Below are 25,295 nucleotides of genomic sequence, written 5' to 3'. Positions count from 1 at the left end.
GTTATCCGCCACTGACCAGTTTGAGCATCTCTGAGCCCTGCTGGACTGTAAGCCACCAAAAGAGCTGCTTTTGCTACCACTTTATCCCCAGAGCCTACGACACAGACTGGGCACTTTATAAATATTTGCTGCATGAATGAAAGAGGGGACCCAGCTCCCTTCCGAGGACAAGCCAAGGAGTCTCCTGGGCGAGGCCCGGTGAGAGGGGGAGCATTCAGGAACTCCCAGCTACTTTGCATGCCAGAGCCTCAGACGGTTAGACTCATAAATTTGAATCCTGGAATCTCTGGGTGGAGAGAAGGCTTGGCTGCTGCCAGCTTCGCCTCCTCCCAGTAGTGCCTGGGGCTGGGCTGGGGAGGCCTGACAACCTGCCTAGAAAGGGAGGCTGAGGGAGAGGGCGGGAGACGGAAAGTTCAGGGTGAAAACCCAACTTTTTTATCAAAGCAGAAAATAAATCAAAGATCAGAGAGGGTTTCATCCTGGCTCTGCTCCTTCTTGGCTTTGTTCTCTTAGGCTAATGCCCTCACCTCTCTGAGCCTTTAGTTTCATATCTGTAAAATGGGGTGATCATAATAACACCTAACCACATGAAATTTGAGGGAGAATTAAATGAGATAATGCGCGAAACTAAGCCAAGCCCATGAGAAACACTCAAAAATGTTCATTATTAACATTTATTATTATTTGGGAGGGCTAGTAATCTTCCAGGAAGTCTTGTCCTACACCTCATACCCATATTCATCCCTGACAGTCCCCCCTGCCCCCTTCACTATTTACATAGCTGATTTCATGTAACTCTGAGAGGTCAATGACATTTCTGACAGATGCGACAGGTTTTCTTTTTCCGCGAAGTGGTCTAAATAAATAATACGTAAAGAAATAAAACCAACTGGAGTATTGTCAGCCTTGACCAGAAAAGGCCTGATCCTGGAGTCTGGATGGTGGGGGAAAAGGGCCTGGGACTGGGGACCAGGTTCAAGGGCGGGGTCTGCCTTGATGCATTATTTGGCTTGAGGATGGTCCCTGCCCTTCGGCAACAGGGGAATGCTGAACCTGGGGACTTTTGAGCCCCTTCCATTCCCCAAGTCTGAGGGTCTGTAATGTAATGACCCAAACATGCCCCCTCCTCAAAACAGATAACAGGGCGAGGGGAGCCAGCCCTGTGCAAAGCCCAGGATGCTGACACTCGTCCCCCTACTCAGGCCCAGAACACACCTTACAGTTTACCTGGTGTTCCACATCCACCCAAGCACCCCGTGACCATGCCCCACGCCGCCTTAGTGAAGCCGCTCCAGGGAGGGGAGCTCACCACACCACGCCCATTAATCCTTCTCTGCATATCCAGGAGGGGAGAAGAACAGGTGCCAGAGATGGTAACTAACGTGCTGAGCTGGGATTGAACCCAGGTGTGTGTAACTCCCAAGATGCCACTGCTGCTTTTTGGAAAATACTTTTAATCATCAGGACAATCCTGAGTATCTATCAGTATTCCCATTTTACAGGTGAATGGGTGTCATCCCCAACTTGAGACTTTACAGTAAGGAAACAGGCCCTAAGAAATGGTTTGCTATGAGGCAGAGCTGGGATTTGATCCAGGGCTATTCCAGCACACTCTGCTGTGTGATATGCCCCTTCCTCTTTTTAGGACTCAGTTTCCTCAACTGTAGAATGGGGATGCCAGCTCCAGAACCTCTAAGATTCAAGTTGGGACTTTTTGCTGCTCCAAGCCCAGGTCCCCACCCAGAAGCCTAGAACAACCCCGTGGGCCAGGGCGGGAGAGAAGGGCAGGTGTCGACGTGACTGTCCCTCCAGGGGGAGGAGGAGCGGGGGACAGCGCCGCCAGACGCACAAAAACAACCAAATAAATCAGGACCAGGCCCTCCTAATCCTTCCCGGCTGTAGCTGCTACCGCTTGCCCGGCCTGGGCCGCCATCGCCTGGCCCGCTCAGCATGGCCAAGAGCGCAGACTCGGGCCAGCAGAGTCAGAGTGATGCAGCAGTCAAGGCGGCCTCGGCTCCCGGAGATGCGGGGAGGCCCTCCCGGCAGGGTGACTCAGCCTCCCAGACCCCTCCTGGGTGGGCACGTTCCTGCGCCTTGGTCTATTTTTAGAGCCGGCTCCAGGCCTGAGCGTAGAGGGGCAGGGAAGGGGGCCCTCGTGAGGGCGCAGGCGCCTGACCAGGCTCAGACCCCAGGCCCTCCAGCTGTCTATCTAGAAAAGAATGGAAACACTTGGAGTGAGGGGGAGTCGCGGGGTGAGGCGCAGGCCCAGAGACTGCGTCCCCTTTCCCCCACCCTCCCCGCAAGGCCTGGCAGTTCCAAGGAGCGGGGCGCGGCCTCCCGAGAAACAACCTCTGTTAAGTGGGGCCAAGAGTCTCCAGTGGTCGGTCTGTCAGGCGACTGGACTCGATGCCAGGGCGGGCGGGACTCCCGGGCGGCCGAGGTGGCTAGGCGGGAGTGGGGAGGAAGCTTCCAAGTTTGGGGGATCCCGCCCCGACCCCGCCGTGGGCCACGCCTCCAGCCCACCCTGGCCACGTCCCCAACCCGCTCTTTGGGCCACGCCACGGCCCGGGGGCCTTCCCTGACTCCACCCTAGGCCCCGCCCCCTATCTGGCTCCGCCCAGCTCTGGCCAACCCTGTACCCTTTTCCCAAGGTCCACAGATGCCTAGATGCTGGGCATCTGACAGCCTGGGACTGGAGCTGGGCCTGCCTCTGGGGATTGGGACAGAAGTGAGAGGAATAGGGCCTCCTCCCCTGGCGTGGGGTAGGGGAGGAGAGCATTGGGGGGCAACAATGGTGCCACTGACCGCGTGGGGTAGGGGAGGAGAGCATTGGGGGGCAACAATGGTGCCACTGACCAGGAGGCCTCTAGGCTGAAGATGTATCTTTGGGAGCCGGCCGTCTTCCAGGTTGAAGTGGCTGTGGCAGCCCCGAGCACGGAAACACCCCTGCATACATGGGCACAGAGCGGCACACAGTGGCACCTGGGGCAGAGGTCTCTGGGCTGATGCCTCTTCTACTGGACCCTAGAGGCTGAGGCCACAGTCCTGGGGTGTGGGGGCAGCTGATGGTCCCAACAGATGCGTTCTCGTGACGAATTCAGAGACGTGGGGTCATGAGTGGAGGCCCATCTCACTGGGGGTGAGGGGCGGACGATGGGAGGCGGAGCCGGTCTCCCAGCACCAGCCCTCCATCTAGTGGGAAGTTTGGGAATCGCGGGACGCAGAGGTGGGGTGGGGGGAGGCGTCCATTGCACCCCGAATCCTTCTTCTCCCTGAAGTTCCGCTGGCACCTACACACCACCATCCTCCTCAGTCTGCTCCATCTCAGGGATTCGCCCAGATAGTCATTCAAAGATCTGTCCTCCCCTCTTGCCCCAGCTCCAAGTCCTGTCCCTTCTTCCTCATAACTATCTACGGATAATGCCCTCGTCTCTCCATCACGGCCACCACCACAGGTCCAGGCAGCCACCATCCTTGGCCTGGATCCCTGCAGCTCTGCCAAAGGCTCTCCCCGCCTCCAATTTTACCCTTTCCCCCTCCACTCTCCTACAACTAGCCAACTAGTGTTTCTAAACCAGAAATCTGGTGGTGTCACTTCCTTGATTAAAACCTTTCAAGATGAACTCCAAACCTTGGCAGGGACCTAGGAGGCTCTCCAGCACCCAGCCCCACCTCCTTCAGTCCTAGCTATTCTCACAGGGCAGGTGTCAGTTCCTCGCACACCCCTGTTGGCTCTCATCCTGAGGCCATCACACCTGCTGTTCCTTTTTCCTGGAACACTTTTCCTTGCTGTCTTCAGGGATCCGTCTGGCAAAAATTCCCCTTCTTGAGAGGCCTTTCTTGACCCCCAGGTGTGAGTTTAGGTGCCCCTTGTCTGAGCTCCCACAGCTCCCAGTGCATCCCTGCCCCTCTCAGAGTGCCACTGCCTGGGTCTCTCATCGTCTGTCCACTCTGGCAGCAGGATAATCTATTGAGATGTTAATTGTTTTGTTCCCCTTCCAGTTCCAAGCTGGTAGCCAAGCTTTTTGATTTTCCCAGCCTCGGGGAACTGTGCAGGGCTGAACACAAAAGCTGCTTGAAGTCTGATGGCTCATCCTGACTTTTGAAAAAGCTAACCTTCTGGAAGTGACTGTGCTAGGTTCCCAAGGGATGGGGAGAAGATGGCAGCTGATGGGGGCAGAAGAAGGAGAGAGCCACTAGCTGCAGAGGGGGCAGACGTGGGGGTCCTGGAAGTGGTGGGGACCGTGTCCAGCAGCCCCTCCTCAGACAGATGACGGGAGCTATGGGGGATGGGTGGTGGTGTACCTGGGGAGGCTGGAGCCCAAGCACTGGGGTACCACCTCAGTGCCCCAAAGTGGCAGAGGAGCAGCTGAAGTGCCAAACCTCAAGGGACTAGGGCAACAGACATCTCTGTGTGACCAATGTAGACCGAAGACAGGAGGCACCTGCTCCATGCTTAGGCCCAGGAGGGACTGCAGGTTCTTGCACAGGCCTCTGGAGGACGTGACAGGCGGCCCCAGTGACGGCTGAGATTGAATTTTCTGCCAACTGGTAGGAAGGGGCTTAGAGTGAGTCAGATTGGAGCTGAGTTAATGAGAATACAGCAATGGGGGTATTTCTTGAGTTTGTGTGCCAAGGTTCCTACCTGCTACACCTGTCGGTTGTCTCCCTACTGCGGGCTGAGATTGCGTGTGCCTCATTCAGAACTGAATGCTCAGGACCCACGCGGTGCCTGCCACATAGTGAGTGCTCAGAAGGTATTTGCTGAATTCACTTTTCCTAGGTAGCTATGGAAATCTTCCTAAAACCCAAGTCCACTTCAGTGATTCGCCAGCAGCCCTCAGAATAAGATCCAAACCCCGATGATAGCTCACAGGCCTACTGCGATCAGAATCCCCCTCCCTGCAGCCTCATCTCTACCGCCCATCCTCCCCACACTCTCCTCTCCAGCCCAACCACACGATTTGCAATTCCCCAAACTTGCCAGGTTGTTTCATGCCTCCGTGCCTTTGCTTACGTGGCACCCTCTGCCTGGAGTGCCCTTTCCCCTTTCTCTACCTGCTGAGCTTTCAATTAGTCTTCAAAGCTCAGCTCAAGTGTTTCCGTCTTTAAGAAGCCTTCACTGCCACCCTCCCGGCAAAGGCAGAGGAGACCTCTCCTGCTGGAGCCTGTTGTTCATGTCCATGTCTGTCTCCCTTTTCCCCAAGCCCTGTTTCCTGGACTGTGGGCTTCTCTCGGGATTCCCCAGGGCCCAGCACAGTGCGAGGTACACGTTAGGTTCTCCATAAACGCTCACTGTCCAGTATGCGTTAGCCCGACCCTCCATGGACTCATGATGTGACCTCAGCAACCTCCCCTGTCCGTGGGCCTCTGTTTTCCTCTCTGCACAGTGGGGGTAGTGGAGCTCAGTGGTCTCCAAGGGCCCTTCCCTCAGCTGGGCTCGGAAGAGTTGGCACATAAAACACAATTCACCTGCATGCACTGCAGGCCAGCTAAGGGCAGAGCACGCTCAGACATGCAGCAGCGTGTGTAGCACCCATGCATGGCCAGCCGAGAGAAAGCCCCTGCCTAAAGAGCTGTCCAGGACACTCTCCCACAAAAGTATCCGTGGTGTTCTGGATGTGGGTGCTCTGTCCTCCCAACCCCCATCCCCAATCAGCCACTGGCCCTGACAGTGAAAAATTCAGCAGCAGCTGGAGCAGCCAGTCCAGCAGCAAGTTAATATGCAAGGAATGAGCCTCCTGCAATACGCGTGCCCGGAGCTGCGTGTCCTGTGGCTCTCTCCCCTTCCCAGGCCTAGACGCGACACAGTCTGCCTACGGCAGGGCACCAAGGGCCACACCTGTAGCTCTAACTGCTTCCTGGATACCCTCCTTTTGATGTCCTATGGGAACCTTAAACTCCACATTCATTCATTCATCCATTCTATTGTATCTAAGTTCCTATCATGTGCCAGGCAATGGTATGTATGTACGCCCTCAGAGGCTCACAGTCTAGTCAAGGAGACAGATGATAAAGAAGAAACAGAATTTCAGATCGGGAGAAGAGGTACTATGGCAGGATTAGGGTGATGTGGTACTTTAGATTTTTCAATTGCAAAATGACATAGAGGGGCAAGGGGTCGGCAAGGAAGGCCTTTCTGAGGAGGTGGCATTAGAGCTTCCATCAATAAATGAGGAGCTAGCAAAGCAGATAACTGGGGAAAAGCCACTCAAGTGAAGGTTTCAGCACATGCAAATGCCCTGGGGTGGGAGAAACCATGAAATGTGTTCGAGGAGCAGAAAGGAGTCCACGTGGCTGGGGCTCAGTCAGTGAGGAGAGAGGGGCAAGAGACTTAGCTTTATTCTAAGAGCAGTGGGAGGCCCCTGGAAGGTTTTGGTCAGAGGAAACAAAATCCATCCCTTCCCCCGGCTTCCCTCCCCCCTGGCATCCTTCTTCAAGACTATGTCTTCCTCATCTTTACATTGTCAGTGCCCAGCTCAGGGCCTGGCACGAGTTGGCTTCAAGTAATGTTTACCGAATAAATGAATGACCAAGTCCGGCTCTCCTGGCCCAAGGCTTGACTGAGTGGTTCCGGGTGGGTCAGCCAGGTGGCAGAGGACGGGAGTCATCTGGGCCAGATTAAGACACTTAGATGCCCTACCCATTGAGAAGAGGCTGCTGATCCCCATACATAATTCATAATAGAAATAATACTAATCCATGAAGCATAATACTTACACATATGCTAAAATGAAAACAACTTTTTAGATTTTTCAATTGCAAAATTCTGGATAAACTCACCGAAGCAGCATTTCTTCCCGCTTGTGTGTGTGTCTGTGTGTTGCTGCCACCTTGCTGGTGCCTCCAGCTGGACTGTCTGCCCACTGGGTCACCCAGTGCTAGATGGCCTGGCCTGACTGTCCCCTCAGTGACATGGTCTTGGCTCTTGGACTCAGGCTAACAAGGAGCACCAAGGGTGCCATGGTGGCCTAGGTCTGGCTGATAGCGAGTAGCTGATAGCAAGCAGCCCCATAGTAGCATTGTTGGCAGCTTCTCAAAGCTGCGTCAGATTTGGCAGCTGCTCAGTGTGAGAATTCTGCTAACACCCAGTGGGCCACCAAAGCTTGCCCCTTCCCACCCATCTGAAAACTGTACAAAGTGATCAAAGTGACCCTAAGAGACTTCTCAGAGGAGGAATCTAAGGCTCAGAGAGGTTAACTAACTTGCCCAAGGTCACTCAGCAAGCTGGGGGTGGAGTTGCGATTTGAACACAAGCCTTGCCCCCAAAACAGACTCCATTCCTTTCCCGAGGGTGGCTGGGCTGGGCTGGGGCACAGCCCACTTGCCCATATCTGGATCCACAGAGCTGACAAGAACAAACAGTGGAGTTGGACCCGACCTAGCCTGGAGGTGGGTCCTGCCCTCCCCCCAGCCTTTTTCACTGCCCAGCTGGACTCTAAGCCTCTAAGCTCAACACTCCCCCAACACCCTCTCTGGGGCCTAGAGATGGACCCTTGTCTCAAGGTTCCCATGTGGGTTCCACAGCATCACACAGGCCCAGCGCTGGGCACCCGGCACAGCTCTCAGGTTCTGAGTCTCAGGATTCGCTCTCGCTTCTCTCACACAGTGGTGCACTTCACAGGATCTGTCCTTCCCTCCTTCATGCAACCCCCCACCACACCTGCTCTGTGTATGGGCCCTGCAGGGAATCAGACTCAGTCCCTGCCTGGGAGGAGAGCTGACCTCTCCTCCCCAGCTCCCCACCCTCCCTGGAGACAGGGCTTGGGAAACTCAAAGCAGATCAGTGATTCTTAGGGAGAAGGGGAAACTGAGCGGCTCAGGGCAACACCCCCACACGCAGGCCAGTTTTCCTACGCCAACCCCAGGCTGAGCTCTGCCTCCACTGGGTTCCAGCACCACTCCCTCCCCAGTGGGTGGGAAGTGACAAATGAGTCTCAGGAAGTGGAGGGGGCAGTCGGCAATCGATGGCATTAACATGGTGCCCAAATTAAATATTGACTTTCTTGGTTGACTCTTGGTTGGATTGATGGCTGGGGCTGTGTCGTGCCACCGCAGGGGATGGGGACATACCAGCCTGGAGCAGGCCCAGTGGGGACCTGAGGCTTACAGGGAGGGCTCACCCCTGCGCCTGCCTGGTCAGGAGGAGCAGCAGCAAGGGCTGCAGAGCGCCCAGGGCCCCAAGTCTATATCTCCATTTTGTGCCCTGGGAGCTCCCTAGGGAGTCCAGAGCTCCCTTCTCCCACAAGGTCTTAGAGCTGAGGTTTCATTGAGTGTGCCCCCCATCCCCATCCCCCCTTCAGGAACTGTGACTGGCCTGCCGCCCAACAAATGAGCAGAATCAATCTCTGTGATGATAGCCATTACCAGGTCTCAGGACCCTGCCTCCCAGGATGGTAGGGTTGGTTATTTCTGGTCTGTCATTATGTAAGATCTTGGGGAGGGGGTAAGGAGAGCCTCTCCATTCCTGGAAACACTCCATCATCCTCTCCAGCTAATTCACCTTCAGAGCCTACAGCGGGCCCTGAGCTTTCTCTCCCTCTTTTCATAGCTCCACTTTAAGAATTGTCCATACCATCTTCATTTCTTCACCTCCCACTCACTCTACAGCCTGCTCCAATATGGCTTCCTGCCATGCCAATGACTCTAGGCTAGCCCTTCTCCTGAGTTCCAGTTCTGTCTAACCACCTACTTCCTACTTGAAATTTCCCCTTGACTATCTCCAAGGTATTTCAAGGTTAACATGCCCAGGGCCAAAATCATGATTGTCTCCCCCAAAGCTGATCCTCTTCCCATGTCCCAAATCCAATAGCATGGTCATCCATCCACGTGCGTAAGACAGAAGCCCACAGATCATCCTTGGCTCCTTCCCATACCATCCACGCCAGGGGCTGACAATTCCATCCACTACACACATACAGATTCCATGCCCCCTCCATGGCATCCCCTAAAGTTTCCTTCATATGTATGGTCCCCTCACTGGTCTCTCTGCATCTGCCCTGCCCCCATCCATTTCCCATCCACCCAGAGCAATCCTGTTAACATATAATTTTGATCATGCCAGTCCCCTGCTCAACACCCTTCTTTGACTTCCCACTAGTCTGAAATGCCAAAACCTTTATCAGAGTCTCCCCTGCCCTGGGTACTTAGCAGGCGTTTTGGGGGCATGAGAGGGGAAGGGTCTTCCTGGGGTTGGAGACCTTAGAGGAGTGCAGGGAGCAACAGTAGGGGGGGAATACTAGGGACTTGCCCTAAAAAGCCCCAAGGGGGACCCCATGAGCTGCCTGGGTGGACAAAAGGAACCCTTGAGGGACATGAGTCTAGAGAGGCAGAAGTTGGCAGCATCCCGCACCCAGGTTCTCCCTCAGGCCACCTAATTTCCTTTTAATTGGTGCCTAATGGAAGTGAATTAAACCCAATTGAGTTTTATGGTGTCTGTTCAAGTGCCAGCCCCAACCTGCCTCCCTTCTCCTAGGGTCTGGGGCTGCAGGTGGAAGGAAAGAAGACAGGTCGTGCAGTGGTTGTAGGGGTGAGGGCAGAGGGTGCGCCCTTCCCCCAGCCCTGCTGAGGTAGGCCTAAGACCAGTCCACAGGTCTCCTCGGGACCGTCTCCCACTTCCCCAACACCCCCTCCCCACCTGTTTCCCCTGAATACCTAGATTCCAGGAACACTGACTGAGGACCTACTGCGTGCTGGCACTGTGCTGGGAACCTTCCCTGTATCAGCTCCTTGAACCCTCACCACGACCCAGTGAGGCGGGTAGTACTCAAACCTCCTTTTCACAGAGGACACTGAATTGACTTGCCCAAGGCCACTGCCTTTGTTCTGTTTAGAACTGGGCTGTCCAAAATGGTAGCCACTAGCCGCACGTGGTTACTGAGCGCTCAGAATGTAGCCAGACTGGACTGAGATGTGCTGCACATGTAAAACACACACTAGATTTCAAAGACTTAGTAGGCAAAAAGAATATAAAGTATCTCATTGGTAATTTTCTTTATTAATTATGTGTTGAAATGATGTTGATACATTGGGTTAAATATATCATTAAAATAAATTTCACCTTTTTTTTTTTACTTTTTAAAAATGGCTATTAGAAAATTTAAAGTTACATATGTAGTTTGCATTACTTTTTTTATTGGATATTCCCCAGGGTCTGTCTTATGAAGGTAGGGCTGGTCTGCTCACCCATGACTTGGGAGGTGGCAGGTCCTTTCAGCACCCTGGACAGCACCCAGGGCTGGCTTCCCACTTGGGGTCCTAGGACAGTGCTGGAGCTCAGGATGGATTAACTGGGGGAGGGGTAGATGTCACCTGCACAATGCTCCCCACAGATAACCTCAAGTCATGTTCTGGGTACCGAGTGAAGAAGGCTTGGTAAGGATTATCATTCTCCCCATTTTGCAGATGAGGAAACCAATGAGAATTGTGCATTCCATCTGTTCACTCAGTAAAGACCCACTGATGCCTGCTCCACGTGGTGCCCTTGGCTGAGCACACAAACCCGAACCAGGTCGACGTAGATGATAGTAATTCTGTGTGAGCAGTGAGACAGCAAAAGTGTGGGCCAGCACTGTGGGAGCCGAGTGCTGACTGCTGAGGCACGGAGTTTACGGACAGCTTCCTAGAGGGACTACTTGAGCTGGGTCTGAAGGGGAGTTTGCCAGTGTAAACGGGAAAGAGTTCCAGGCAGAAGGGACAGCATGTGCATAGGCAGGGAGGTGAGCAAGATGGGCCAGGAAAGGTAGGCAAGAGTCACAGCATCAGGGCCTTGCATTCTAGGCTAATTCTAGCATCTTTGGCAGGCTTCTGAGCAGGGCAGTGGCCTGGACAGATCTGCATTTTGGGGAAATCACACCTGGGGGCCAGGTGGACTAAGGACTAGAAACTGGAGGCAGAGAGAATAAGGAGGACAATGAGGTGAGAAATTCAAGTCCAGGAAAGAAACGACAGGTTGGTAGATATTAGCCCAAATGGAGGGGCTGTCAGGCCTACAGAGAAGGAAACCCACATCAGACAAGGTCCAGCGGCCTGTCCAGGGTCACACGGCAAGTCAGTGCCTGGGGAGTGGGGACTGAGTGGCAGAGGGGAGCACAGCCCTCAACCCAGGAAAGCTCTGCCCTGACCACGAGTCTCAAAGCCCTTGGGAGCCTCTGCTGCAGCTACGGTTGCTGTCTGAGCAGAATCAACAGGGTGATTCTAAATTTCCTCCTCAGACTGGATGCAAAGCAGGAAACTACAAGAAGGGAGGGGCATGCACATCGCAGCTCAGCCCCAGAGGGATTCTATGGTGGCCAGTGGAGCCCAGAACTGGGAAGGAAGGAGACAGGAACACAGCAAAGGACTAAGAAGGCTTTAGGTGGTGGCTCGGGGAAAGGCCTGGCTCAGGATGTGGGTAGGGTCTGCTGGCACAAGGTGGGCCAGGGGCTTTGTTTGTGCCCACCACAGGGCCCTACCCCCTTCCTTGGGGGTTTTCTGATTGCAATTTAAGAGAAAGTTTCTTTCCCTCTGGAGGCAAAGTTGAGTGACGGGAGCTGGAAGAAGGAAGCCTGGTGGGCCCAGGGCGGTGAGGAAGCTTGCCTAAAAGAATGAAGCTAACACAGAGCAGCAGGAAGGGATGGAACATCTGACAGCACTCTGACCCTGGGTCCCTTCACCCAAGGCCAGCCACTCATGCCCACCACTGTCCTTGCTGCAGCTGGAAACTCCTGAATGGACAAAGTTCAGGATTCTGCTACTCCTGGCCAAAAGTCCCAAAATAATCACTTACAAGCTGTGAGAGTTTACGAAAGTCATGTCCCCTCTCTGAGCCTTGATTTCCTCATCTGTAAAATGGGGCAGTCACAATACCTACCTTGAAGACTCAGATGAAGTGGTGCCTGAGTGAGTGCTTTGTACACAGAAGTGCTGGGGCTGCCCGAGGGGAGGAGGGCCGAGGTGATGAGCAATCACAGGAGTGCAGGGGCCTGGAAAAGCCCAGGGCCGGGGCCACAGGCCTGAGGATTCTCCCCCCTCCTCTGACCAGGCCCACAGCAGGCAGGATTCAGAGACTGAGGGAGCCTGCACTGCCAGGGCCACCAGTCCTCCAGCCCCTCCAGGAGGCCATTAGCTGTGACCCCCCCACCCCACCCCAGAAGCCAGTCCCTCTTTCTTCTCCCCGATCCCGACTTCTACAGCACCTAACCCCTCCCTCTGATGTGTTGGCCACCCCTGGTGACTGACAGCTCTCCAAGGGCCTGCATCTGTGTCTGAGTTCCTGGGGAGGGGCCCAGAGGTGCCCGGACACTAAATGACCAGGCCAGCAGTTGCACACCTGTGGCCCCTGCTCCCGATGCTGCCTGATCACAGAAGAGCCACGACACACACTACAAGGTGTCTCTGCATGCTGATCCTACGCCCCCTTTTCCTGGGTGCCAAGGAACTGAGCAAGAGGCCATCTACTCAGGTGTGTAAAGAAATCACCCCAGCAATGAGTCTCCCACCCTTGCCCTCTGGCACCAAGCCAGCCTGGCCTCTCCACCCCACACCCACCCTCAGCCCTGGCACTCAAGGCTCCACCACAACCCAGCTCCCCGCCGCTCCCCTGAAGCCATGAAGGTCAGGTCCCAGGAAGCTGAGCTCAAGCTTCCTGTCCTACCAGGGGGAGAGTGATAAAGGTGAAGGGTGGGGGGCTCTACCATCTACCAAGCCTGTGCTTGAAGTCCCAGCCCTGCCTCTGACTGTGGCCTTGAGCAAGTCACTCCCCATCTCTGGCCTCATTTTCCTATCCACAAAATAGGCAACCTAAAACCTTCCTGCAATGTTGTGTGAGGGGTCAGGGGTCGTGTGTGTGAAGCTCCTAGCACAGAGCATGGCATGAGACTGAGTGCCAAGCGGTAACAGCCAATACTTAAGGAGCTTCTTCTGTGCCAGGCACTTGCTATGCGCTTTACACGTATTAGTTTGTGTCATCCTCATAACCCAATTACCATCCCCATTTCACAGATGGAGAAACTGAGGTCACTAGGCTCTGCCTTGGCTCCAGCCCAAGAAGTCTAGCCTCTGGGCCCTAGTGAATAGCTGCCACGACCATCATAGCCACTGGGGAAGGTCCCCTCCAAGGGGTCCCACCCCACATTCCCGATCTGCTTACCCAGGCCCTACAGAGGAAGCGGTGTGTCCAAGGTCACCCAGGGAATCAGGGGCAAGATGGGGTCAGAGCCCAGGTGCCCCCTCCCAGTCAGGGCTGGCCTGACCCCATCACATAATTTGATGAGACCAAGTGAGGTGAACCAAGGAGATGGAGGAACAAAGTTGGGGTCCCAGGGCTGGGCCCTCATCTAGGGGAAGTAAACAGCTCAGCAGCAAAATCCACAGAGTGAAGTTTATTCCCACAAAGTTTCCCTCCCCCCTCCCCAGCCCGGGACAGGGACAGACAGTCTGGGGCAAAGATGGGGCTCCAGTGGCTGAGGGACCTGTGAGAAACAGGGAAGGGCCCTGGCCCCCTAGACCACACCATGTCTGGCTCCCCCAGCCCAGCTGAGTCCACTGCGCCTCCCTGCCCAGCCCTCGGGAGAGGGGAGGGGGCGCTGGCTCCTGGGTAGTTCCAAAGTGGAGTGTGAAAATAGAGAGATATATATATTTATACGCAGTGGGCAGTCCGGCATGGCACTCACACCTCTGTCTGGAAGTCGCCATCAGGCGGTTCCGTGGGCTCCCAGGCTGTTGCTCGGTGCAGGGCCAGCCGTTCTCGGGGTTTGGGGGGCAGCGAGCCCAACGTCATAGACTTGAAGGTGCTCCAGCTCTGATGTCGCCGTGGTTGGGACAAGCCAGGACGCTCCCCTGGGCTGGGCTTCTCCTGTTGGGGGAGTGGAAAGGGTCCGTGGAAATGGGCCAGTACATTCTCACCCATTGCAATGGAGACAAAGTGAGGAGGCCCAGAGAGGACCAGTGATGCTCAAAGCTACTGAGCAATCAGATGTCAAAGCAGGGTTCAAATCCAGAGCCACCTGGCTCCAGAGCTGGGTTCCTGACCCCTGTGCTCAGAGTGGCCCCCTGGAACCATGTCTTCTGCCTGCCCCACCTCCTCAAGATCCTAGGGAAGCCCCTGTCAATGCTCCCTGTCCCCACACAGCCCCAGAACTGTCGCTTATGCCATGGGTAGGCCCTTGGTGAGGCGAGCCGAGGTTGACCAGGCAGGGAGGCAGGAAATGAGTCACTCAGAGTCCACCTCACCCCTCCCCCAGCCCAGGGGGACTTAGGCCGGACACGCTCCATTTGGCTGCCCACTTAAGGACACACTCCACCACTTCTCTCTCTGCAATGGGGGCCATGGGTCAGGGTCCAATCCCAGGGGCTGCTATGCCAGGTCGGGTCCTCAGCTTCGGGCAGCCACGAGAGGGGCCCTCACCTTGGCCGTGGACTGGCTGCGGTAGCGGTCGAAAGTGTGAAATTTCTGGTTGAGCTCGTGGTAGAGTTCCGAGTGCCGTTTCCGGGTGTGCATCACCTTCTGGGAGCCACAGGCTGTCAGAGGTGGTGCTCCCCCCGCCCCGCCCAGGGCACTCAGTGTCCTGGGTCCCCACATCCCTGCCTGCAGCTGGGCCCCTAGGACAAGGCCTGGCTCTCTCCCACCCTAGAGCTATGGGCTTGGGCAGAGAGGGGCTGTTGGGGAGATCCCACCAAAACCACAGGCTTAGGGTCTTGGGATTGGGTTCTGCAATAGGGCGTGGGCTAATTTTAGAAGTAGGCCCTCCAGGGACAGATACCACAGACAGATGCCCGCCCCTCAACACACACACCCACACACAGCACTTACCTCAAAGTCCAGGTCCGAATACCGTAACTTCTTTCGCTGGGAAGGAGCACCAAGGAGGCAGAGAAGGAGAAAGCTTTTTACCACATGCATGGGCTTTAGGGACAAGAAATCTGGTACCCCAGAGTCTGCCTGCTGCACCATCCCCCCAGCCCAGGCCAAGGAGTTAGGAATCCTTCAAGGGTAGCCCTTGGGGTTGTGGGAACCAGGGCTGAGGCGCCGAGGCACCGCCCGGCCACAGGGCTGCAGCTCCGGCCCCTGGCCCACACTCCCTGCTGCCCCTGTGATGCACACACATGCCCCAACCTGCAGGCAGATGCTCACCAGGAGCGTGCATGTGCGTGCGCGCACACACACACACATGGCACACATGCAGATGCACGATCACAAACAGGCCAAGGGTCACAGTACAGACTTCCAATGTGGCAGGGACACGATTCCCACATGGGATCACAGAGCAGATGCTCGTTCCTCTGTATCGGGATTCCACCCCTCTGTCCTGCCCTGTCTTGCCCCTTTCTCTCTACCAACCACAGGCTCCCCTCTCCCTGGAACCCTCCACTTGTCCTGCAAACATGAGGACTCAGGTTTTCAGTCCTTCCTTGGACCCATCTTCCTCCTTTCCCTGCCAAACCAGGCCCTGCCTCCCTGACCTCCTCGCCCCCCTCACACCTCTCCAGGCCTTCACTGCCCAAGACCCCCTTCAAGGTCCCAACAGCCTCCAATCTCGGCAGCGTCCAGTGCGGCTCAAAGAGGAGGCCTGGGAGTGCTCATGAGACCAAGGCCAACTTTCCCAGGTTACACTGGGGAAAGTGAGGTCCAGGGAGGGGAAGGGACTTGCCCCAAGGCCCTCAGGGATGGCACTAAGACACTATCTAGATCTCCGAAGTCCCAGGCCCCACAGACATGCTCACCACCACTGGCCTTCAGGACACCATTCTCTCGGTCCCCCACCTCTCCCTTTTGCTGCCACCCACCCTGGCTTCCCCAAGTAGGCCCTCCACACTCTGCCCTGGATCTTCTCCTGCCCTTGACCCTGCACGTGTGTGTCGTCTCCATTCTCAGCCACATCTTGCCTTCTGGAGGGAGCAAGACATCTCTCCCTGTCCCCTGCTGCCCACAGGCAGTGGACACACAGCTGTGCCCAATGGAAAAAACTCAGAGTTCCCCGCCCCAAACCCGTTCCTCCGCCTCCGCCCCATCACAGTTGCCCACACCAGAATTCTGGACGTCATCCTTGACCCCTCAAGATGCTGTGACATTTATGGCTACCTCCCACACAGGGAGCCCATGCTGACCCCTCCTCAGTGGCCCAACCACGGGCAGGTGTCCACAGAACGAAACCTGCCATGACGCTGTGCGCACCCTCCCCACTGCTGGTGTCGAGTGTTCTGTCTTTGTTACGCCTTCCTGTTTCTGCCATCTGCAGCAGGAGCAGGCACCAACTGTTCAAGAAACATTTTGGGAGAAAAACTAAACTTGCGAACCCTCTAGCTGCTAACTTAATTTCCTTTGTGTGGAGGATGGGGAGCAGGTTTCTGAGGCAGAACATGAGCAACCAACTGTGTCAGCTGTGACTCCTGCCCTTTTCCTTATCCACATCCCCCTCATCCCTCCAAGTAGAATTCTAGAATGTTCTAGAGTTCCACAGTGGGCCACTACCACCTGCTTGTTGCCAGTGACTCCCTGCAGGGAGCAGGCCTGAGAAGGCCAGAGGGAAGGTGGGGCATCTGCAGAAAACCCACAGAGAAGGACAGAGAGGGGCTTCCATTTTCTCAGGAAGAGAGGGTCCATTACCACAGGCCTACGGGCAGTGCCTGAGGCTGATTTCAGGGATGATAGCAGCAATTCCCAGTTATCTAGCACTTTCCATCTGTTCCATAGAGATAAATGTTTTTTATCACTCAATTAGTCCTCACGACAAGTCTACACGAGGCTGCTATCTTATCCCCACTTTGCAAATGAGGAAACTGAGGCTCAGAGAGGTTATCCTCAAGATCTCCCTGCTGATTAGCAGCACTCAGCTCTGAACTGGCTCTCAGCCCAGATTACATCTCTTCTCTAACAACACAGCACTGGGCCTGAGCCACAGGCCTCTTAAAGGAAGACCCATGCTAACCAGGCACCCCAAAGCAGGCACTAGGCAAGTGTGAATGCCTCGAGAAGTCCACCCTCAGTGCACAAAGGCCAAGCCCACTTGAGGAGTTCAGAGAAACCCGGATTCCCTTGGAGCCGCTGTGAGCACACACGGAGGCAGAAACGCACAGCACACACACTCCCGGGAACTTTGTACAAAGCTGCTGCTCTGGGGAGGTTGCCAGCTGCCCCTTCCTGGCTGCTGCCTGCGACTCAGTCTCAGGCACATGGGGCAGGCCTCCCAGCCCCACCCCATGCCCTACAGGCCCTCACCTCCAGGGAGCCCAGCTTCATGGTGGAGCCAGGCACGGTGCGGGGCATGGTCCGGCTACGCTCCCCTGGCTCGGGTACTTGGCGGGCGCTGGGCGTCGGCGGCGGTGGTTGGAAGGTCATCCCATAGGGGTTCTGTAGAGACCCATAGGCAGGGCCCAGCCCCAGGCCCGAGTGGTCCACAGACAGGAAGCTGGGGTAGCCTTCGGTGTGGGTCAGTGTCTTGGCAGCCCGCCGCGGGGTGCCCTCAGGCCGGGCCCTCTGGGGATCCTCGCCACCTCCGCCTCCACTGCCAGGCTGCAGGCTCAGAGTCCGCCGGGGCAACACCATGTAGTCCCCCTCAGAGCCAGGCTCGGCTGGCCGCAGCCATGTGAGGTCCAGCTGCCGCAGGCCACCCTCCCCACACATGTACACGGGGTTGGCCTCCTGGGGAGGCGGCGGCTCCCCCAGCCCTGGTGAGGCTCCCATGGGCACCAGGATATTCCCAGGCAGTGGTGAGAAGCTGAGGCCGCCCTCGGGACCCACGAGGCAGGACTTGGGCTCCTCGTCCTCGTCCAGGGACAGGCGGGACAGTGTACCCGTGATGGTGGACGGGTTGCAAGTGTTGACCTCCTTGAACAGAACTGGGGGCAGGAGTGGGAGGGAGGTAAGTCCTGGGGAGGAGGAGCCCCCAGATGCCCTTGCCTGGGCTGGGCAGGTACCAAGCCCCTGAGCTTGGACAGAGGAGGAATCTGGGTCCTGAAGAGACAGCTGGGTGGCTGGCACTCTCTCACACTTCAGGGGTTAAGACAACGACTAACCCAGAGGCCACGGCAAGGCAGGGGAAGGCCCAGCTCCCACAGTGCCCTGGTGCAGGTCCTAACCTCTGAGCCCAGAGCCCCAAGGCTGTCTAAAGGGCCTTGCTCCTCCCCCCTCCCTGGGCAGCTCCTCCCCAGGAGACAGACCTGGAAAGAGATTCTAGTAAGAATCACAGAAATCTAACAGACGCTATGTGCCAAGCACCCTGGTCAGCACTTGCTGTCCCCTAATTCACTCAAGGCTCCCACCCACCCTAGGAGGTCAGATTTCTCTCCTTTACACATGTGTTAACTGAGGCTCAGAGAGGTAAGCTGTTCACCCAAAGTCACACAGTAAACGGCGTTCACAGCCTTGAATCCAACTCAGGGCTGTCTGGCTCGAAGCTAATCCTATGGCCAGACCCCTCCCAGGGCCTCCCATCATGGGGCTGGGCGCCCTCCCTTCTTGCCCATCTCTGGGGCCCTTCTCAGCTCTGCCTCAGCACACTCACCTGTCTGACAAGCCAGATCCACATCCTTTTCAAAGTCTGACTATAGGCAGAGAGGGAGAGAGCAGATGGGCAGAGAGAGATCAATGTATCAGGGTGGGGGGCTCAGGCCTCTCCCTACCCACCCAGAGGCGCTGCCCATAGCACACTGCCCAATGGGGTGCAGAGAGGCCCCAGACGAGGTCTACTCCAGCCCCAGCTATAGGTGGAGAAACTGCATGGGGAAGGACTTGCCCAGTGCCACCAGCCGTCAGTGGCTGAGCCTGAATCAAACCCAGTCTCTGTCCCCTCCCTGCCATGGATGGGGTAGGTGAGGGGTCTGGGGCAGGGGGACGGCAGGGGTGCCCAGAACCCACCTGTGCCCTGCCTAGGCCTGCTCACTCACCAGGATCTGCAGCTGCCCGTTCTTACACGAGTCGGGCGAGTCTTCACTCTCATCGGCCCGGCACACGCCCATCTGGCACTTAACCACGTCCTGGACCTGGGGGCAGCGGGGGCCTGCTGGGCCTGAGGCCACCACAGGGCCCCTGGCCACAGCTGGCTGTGCCCCCCACCCCAGGCACCCAGGAAGGTGTGGAAGAAAAGAAGCGCATCCAGCCTAGGGGAAGGTCAGAGGGGAGAAGGAGCCCCAAGAGGCCAGGAGGCCGAGGCCAAGGCTGCCCCAGGCCAACAGCTTCCATATCAAGGGCTGCCCAGCTCGGGGTCTGGTCGGGGCCTCATCCTCCCATTTGCACGGTGGGGAGAAGCGAGAGGACTGGCATGGTGAGGGGCAGGCAGCGGCGGGAGAGGCGCAGCCCCACCTCTCGGCGCAGAAAGCAGTGCACAGCGGTGATGACAAAGCCCTGCGCAGAGTTGAAGACAGCGAAGAGGGCCTGGAAGAGGACGGAGCGGCGGTCGGTCATGGCCAGGACAGCAGACATCCAGGTGAGCGCCAGCAGGGGCAGCACCACGCAGGAGCTCCAGAGCGAGGCCCTGAGGACAGCAGCAGAGGGTCCATCAGAGTGACACTCCAGAGGTCAGGGCGGGCTGAGCCCAGGCCTGTACTCAGCCTGGGCCCTTAAGCTCCCCAAGACTGGCAGGGCCCCAAACTCTAAGACCTCAGTAATGTCCCCAAGCAGAGAGGGGCTGAGGAGCCGAGACAGAGAAACAGAACAGAGACAGAAAGCAGAGAACTGTGGGGCCAGAGCAGGGACCAGGGGAGATGGGAGGGACAGATGCACTGACACAGTAGGACTGAGACAGAGGCAGCATCAGGGGACAGAGACGGAGAAGATGGAAGAGGAGAGGAGGAGGGAGACAGAGGCAGATGCTGTGAGTTTCAGCCTCAATTTGCACAGAATCACAGGCCTGGGCCTCATCCCCAGAGACTGTGGGAGAGGAGGAAAGGAAGAAGATGAAGAGAGACGACAGATATAGTGAGAGAGAGCCTGAGATGGGCAGAGTCACCCAGAAAGATTAAACAGGCAGAGCACAACTCTGGGGAGAAGATGGGGGCCAGGGGGTGCAGCACAGGCTCTCCCTTCAGTTTCCCAAGGAGGGAGCACCGGGCTCCCAGCGGCTGCTCAGAGCCCTGGACAAAAAGATCACAGCTGGGGCTGGCTGTAAGAGCTGGGATCAGGGCCTAAGCCACACCCCACACCACCACCACCACGACAGGTGACAGCAGAGGACAGAAGGAGATAGGCCCTGCATCCAGGCCCCAGTGCCAGCCTGCCCCCACTGGCTACAGCCTACCAGGGCACGGCAGGGCAGTCTTGCCCTACTGGGCCAGGTGCCACACCCAGCCCACTCTGCCTCATGAACGCCCCTGGTGGGAGAGCCAGGCAGCGTGGGGCACAGCTCTGGACAAGGCAGAGACATGGGCAGGGGGCCAAGACCTGTTCTAGCAAGAGCAGTTCAGGGCTGTTCAGCCTGGCGAGGGGCGGGCCCACTGTTCTCCACAGCCGCCGGGGGCAGAGCCAAGACTAAAGACAGGGCTAATCACAGTCATATGAGCGACCATTGATTAACCACAATTCTCTGCCAGGCCCTACACTGAACACTTGATGTACATTAGTTCACACTGTGATCAAAACAACTCCAATAAACAGGCATGGGGATTATTATCCCAATTTACAGATGAGGAAACTGGAGTGCGCCCAGCTGGGCAGGGAGAGAGAAAGCCGGGATGCTAAGCCAGCTTGGCCACCTCCAAAGCCCACCCTTTTAACTGCTGGTTCTGAGAGACCGGGTCAGAGAGGCAGATGGCAGCCCAAGTGAGGAGCTTCCACCACGCCAAGCTTCCCAGAGATGCTGCCAGCTGCCTCCAGAGGCACTGAGCTCTCGGATCTTGGAGGTGTGCAAGATAAACCTGGACTCCACTGGTCAAGGAGGCTCAGATGGATCTCTGGCCCTGGGGGGGAGGTTGGGCCCGAGGCCCTTGTGGATTCATTCATTCCACTCTTGCACGGCTGGGGTTTTAAGACTCTCAGCTGCCAGGAGGGTCTCAGTGAACCAAGTCTCTACCTCCAAGATTGTCTGTCCCCCTATTGATTGTGAGATTCGCTGCCTCTGAATTTTTAAGTCTCGAATTCTATGACAGATGATAAGACTCTGTGATTCACTCATTCTAACATTCTTAGCTTCTGATTATCTTATTCTAAGATTCTATCCTTCTAATTCTAAGGTTCTATGGACTCAAAAATTCTAAGAGCCTAAGATTCTACGAGCCTTTGTAGGGTGGGGGGTGTAAGGAGGGGTCTGCGGCTGTGCCTGGATAAAACATAAGCCGGGAGTGGGGGCAGGGGTGGGGAGCAAGGGATGGGCACAGGAACCCAGCATTTTCTGGGAGACACAGACATTCACTCCCTGTCATCCTTTGCCACCTCGACGCTGAGCCCTTCAGAGTGTGTGGCAGCTGGCAAGGCAGGGCAAGCTTTCCAGGGCACTGGGCTGATGTCCCTCCTCCCCCAACCATGGGCACTGCCCCCCATTCTTTTGCCCCCGCCCGCCCGCCCCCCCTCTTCCCCGGGGGCACAACTAACATGGCGTTCCTGGCCGAGGCTGAGCTGAGCAGGGGGCTGGGGACCGCTCCACACGCTGAGCAGGGGAGGAGCAGGCTGGCCCAGGGGCACCGCTCCGACCTCGGGGGCGGCACAGACACGGGAGAAGGGGGGAAACACATGGGAAGTGGGAGGAGATGGGGCAACGTGAGCCCCGAGTGGGATGGGAGGGGGAGGGCAGACGAGAGAGAGAGGTGGGTTAGGGCGGGTGAGGGGCTGCAGCTGAGCACTCCGGGTGCCCACCTTGCCTGCACCCTTGATGCGCCAAGGTCAGGGAGCCCCGGTCACGCCGTCAAGCCCTGAGACTCCGAGAGTGGCCACGGCCCTCCCTACACCATTTCCCTCAAGGCGAAGTCGCAGAGACCCCCTTACCCGGCCCTCTGCTTCTTGGACTTGTCTGAGATGCCATCACGCGCCATGAGCTTGTTGAAGACGATGATTCCGATGAGCATATTCACCTGGGGGCCCGGTGGAGCGGGGTGGGGGAGACAGGATCACCAGTTGCCCTCCTGGCAGGGAAACCCCCAGGCAGGAGCTGTGATACAGGGAGGAGGTAGAGCCCCTGGGGCCACGCCCCTCCCCAGACGCTGAAGGGGCACATACCAGGACAATGACGGCCGCAGGGCCTACAAAGGCGTAGAGCAGGCCACCCTCCAGGGAGAGCCAGCAGCTGGGGTAGGGGGCAAAGAGGGGGCGTCAGATACCAGCAGGTTCGCTCCCCACCCTCAAACACCACCCCTCAGTGCCCCCTGGGCTGCCAGGCCCACATCAACAGACAGGGTTAGAGTGAGCCACTGGGTCTTGCTGAGCCTCAGTTTCCCCTCTAATAAAGGCCCAGGCCCTGAGGCTACCATGAGGAGAATACAAGGCTGATTGATCCCTGAGCTAAATGGTTCTCAGAGATTCTCTGATCCCAACACATCCTTCTATGTCAGGGAAACCGAGGCTCAGAGACGGAGAAGAATTTGTCCAAAGTCCCAAAGCAGATGTGGGCTAGAATTGCAGCCTAAGAAGGCCTGATGCCCAGTCTGGTAACCTAACAGGTCCACTAACTCCCAGTGCCCACCATGGGAGGCCCACGTACTAGCTAGATGTACCATATCCTTTGGTGCGGGTAAAGCCCACAGACACGGCCACCACCAGGGCAGGCAGACCTGGAAGAGTGGGAGGAGCCACAGTGAGACGGTTGCCAGGCCTCAGGGTCCTCTCATCCTCCCAGACCCCCAGCCCGGATGCGCCTGTGCCCAGAGAGCCAGGCCAGGGCCAGAGCTGAACCTCTCCTGCTGCCCCTGCCCCCAAGGCCCAGGGACAGAGGCCAGCAGGGGCCCTGCTCACCCCAGCCCAGGCAGAGGAAGCGCTTGCGAACGAGGCGGGTGCGCATCCGCCCGATGACAGCCAGGTAGGACTGCCAGGCCTCAGTGAGCACCCAGCAGAAGGAGGAGAGGAAGAAGAAGTGCAGGAAGGCGGCTGTCATGGTGCACACACCCTGCAGGGAGAGGGAAGGGGAGGGAGTGGCCCTGAGCAGCCGCCAGGGCAGGAGGCGCCAGGCGTCCCACGCCCGCCACTGGGCGCTGCCATGGCCGCCCACCCGAGCTCCACCCACCACAGAGCCCTGCCAGGCACCCCCGCCTTCCTGCACCCACACACAGCACGACACAGGCCCGGTGACACGCAAGCAGCACTCGGCATCCGGGAGGCGGGTGGGCAGGCCACCCACGCATAGATGGGGCTGGCAGGGAGGGGGGCAGACAGGAGCACCTACCACGTCACAGCCACGCAGGCCCCACGCCTGGCACTCATGGTGCTGGCATGGGCAGACAAGGCCGAGGGGGCATGAGGGACAGCCAGCATAGGTCATTCACAGGCAGGTGACACAAGAGGCCTTGCTCAGGCTCCCACATGCCCGCAGACATGAGGCGGCCCAGGCTCCACAAATGCCACCCACCCAACACACATGCACACAGGTTCGTGTACACGTCCACAGATGTACACAGACGTTCGTCACTGGAATACACACACACCCCTTCTCCAACGCCCTCACGGATGCTCACACACACTATTTCCCACACACACACCCTCACTCAACACACGGCTCAACTGTATACAAACATCTGTCACTAAGTTACATACACACAAACACACACCGCCACCTGCAAACACTCTCCGCCCCGCCCCCCTCACCTCGCTCACACCCTGCACCCCCGTGAGCCTGCACCTGCCTTGCTCAGCACCCGCGACTGGCCCACAAGGATCAGGATGTTGGAGGCCAAGATGGACAGGCAGAAGTTCAGCAAGATGATGGAGCGTTCAGACTTTATGAACCTGCGAGGGCACGGTGGGCAGAGACAGAGGAGCCAGCTGCCCCACCCAACCTGGGGCTGCCGGCCACCTCCCGCCCCGCCCTGCCTGTGTCCCACCTACCTCCAGAAGGCGGCGTAGATGGCAAGGAGGGTGAGCAGTGCCATGCAGGACACAGCACAGCCGATCACGAGGGGGACCGAGGGGGAGCCTGCCAGCTCCAGGGTCTTGGGGAGACGAGCAGAGGGAGAGGGCAGCTGCAGGGGTGACCTTATCCTCCCCACTCCCTGTCTAGTACAAACTGGCATCTGCACCTTTGTCATACCCACGCACAGAAGGGGACTCACCGCTGTATTCACATGTGCACAGAGCAGACCCAGTCACACACGTGGACACATATTTATGCTCAGTCACCCCCTCTTCCACACACAAGCTGACACATGTGTGTGTCCATGCACGCAAACGCCCACCACCACACACCCCAGGTACGTGTCATCACTGTGACCACCATCCCGGGGACAGCCTTCCATGCACAATCCCACAAGTGTACCTGCTCAGGTGCAGAAGCGGGATCACCCAGGTCCCTGCCAAGACTGTCAGAGATGGCCACCAGCAACCCAGGAGCCCCCTCCCCTGCCTGACCCAGGCTTTTCCTCCCACTCACCAGGTCCTTGGGTGGCTGGGCCAGTACAGCAAAGGTGGACAGGTGCTGGCACTGGCAGCGGGTGTGGGCTGCCTGGGTCTCCAGGGTCTGGCAGCTCTCGGTGTCCCAGTCCCCTGAGCTGGCATCTCTTGGGTGACGGGAGAAGTGGAGTGAGCCCCAGGCCAGCTGTACTGGCCACTGCCCAAGGACAAGTGAGATCCAGGGCAAGGCCACGTCTAAGAGGCAGGCAGTTGGGAGACCCAGGATGTGCTCTTGATCCCTTAGGCCCAGGATGGCACCAAGGAACCCTCTGACCTCACGGGCAGGAGGTCCCCTCCTGAGGAGAAGTCCTGGGGCAGCCCCCTCCCCACACAGAGCCCCGGCCCAACTCACGCTCTGGAGTAGTCCCAGCTGGCGCAGTGGGGATCTGTGGTGCCCTGGGGAGCAGAAGACATGAGCGCAGTGTGGGCTGGGGAGCTCACCAGCCCTGACCACCACCAGCCTGCCACGGCAGGCCCCACACAGGTCAGAGGTTCAGCCTGCTATGGGACAGACCACCTCCCCATCAGACAGGCCTTTGGCCACTCACGTTAGGGTATACCTGGGGTCCCTGTCTGGGCCCCCACTCACGTTGATGATGTAGGAGAGCTCCACTGTGATGAGAGGCTCAGCTGGTGGCTGGGTGGGGGGCCGCACAGTCACTGTCATTACCCTGGATGTGACGGCTAGCGGGGGCCTGAGGGACAGGCACTGAGGTTGGCTCCTGCCTGCAGGTGCCCAGACCCAGGGAGGATTTCCGAAAGTACTTTGGATGGGGGGCAGCGGGCAACCAGA

At 57.5% G+C, this 25,295-nt stretch overlaps 1 protein-coding gene across 19 annotated transcripts in view; it reads right to left on the bottom strand.

Annotated features, from left to right (window-relative positions):
- Nucleotides 1–13,346: 13,346 nt before the first annotated feature.
- ADGRB2 (adhesion G protein-coupled receptor B2) overlaps nucleotides 13,347–25,295 on the bottom strand; it is a 36,600-nt gene continuing 24,651 nt past the window's right edge. For 8 of the 19 annotated variants that reach the window (XM_023634542.2, XM_070249801.1, XM_070249799.1 and 5 more), the window contains 16 exons: nucleotides 25,092–25,197; nucleotides 24,855–24,898; nucleotides 24,483–24,609; nucleotides 23,942–24,045; nucleotides 23,740–23,842; nucleotides 22,856–23,006; nucleotides 22,605–22,674; nucleotides 22,124–22,190; nucleotides 21,893–21,978; nucleotides 19,280–19,451; nucleotides 18,865–18,960; nucleotides 18,483–18,522; nucleotides 17,198–17,817; nucleotides 14,792–14,827; nucleotides 14,387–14,485; nucleotides 13,347–13,834 (listed from right to left, as the gene is read on the bottom strand). In XM_023634542.2, coding sequence (XP_023490310.1) covers nucleotides 13,649–13,834; nucleotides 14,387–14,485; nucleotides 14,792–14,827; nucleotides 17,198–17,817; nucleotides 18,483–18,522; nucleotides 18,865–18,960; nucleotides 19,280–19,451; nucleotides 21,893–21,978; nucleotides 22,124–22,190; nucleotides 22,605–22,674; nucleotides 22,856–23,006; nucleotides 23,740–23,842; nucleotides 23,942–24,045; nucleotides 24,483–24,609; nucleotides 24,855–24,898; nucleotides 25,092–25,197 — 2,107 coding nt within the window. In that variant the 3' untranslated portion in view covers nucleotides 13,347–13,648. Of the gene's footprint in view, nucleotides 13,835–14,386; nucleotides 14,486–14,791; nucleotides 14,828–17,197; nucleotides 17,818–18,482; nucleotides 18,523–18,864; nucleotides 18,961–19,279; nucleotides 19,452–21,502; nucleotides 21,602–21,892; nucleotides 21,979–22,123; nucleotides 22,191–22,604; nucleotides 22,675–22,855; nucleotides 23,007–23,739; nucleotides 23,843–23,941; nucleotides 24,046–24,482; nucleotides 24,610–24,854; nucleotides 24,899–25,091; nucleotides 25,198–25,295 lie in introns of all 19 variants that reach the window. The other 11 variants (XM_023634553.2, XM_023634530.2, XM_023634545.2 and 8 more) reach the window with 3 other exon arrangements.

Source organism: Equus caballus, chromosome 2, assembly GCF_041296265.1.
Source record: "Equus caballus isolate H_3958 breed thoroughbred chromosome 2, TB-T2T, whole genome shotgun sequence".
In the NCBI taxonomy this organism is placed as follows: Eukaryota; Metazoa; Chordata; class Mammalia; order Perissodactyla; family Equidae; genus Equus; species Equus caballus.
Note: the sequence above shows the minus strand (reverse complement) of the source record. Positions and strands in the feature narration are given on the sequence as shown.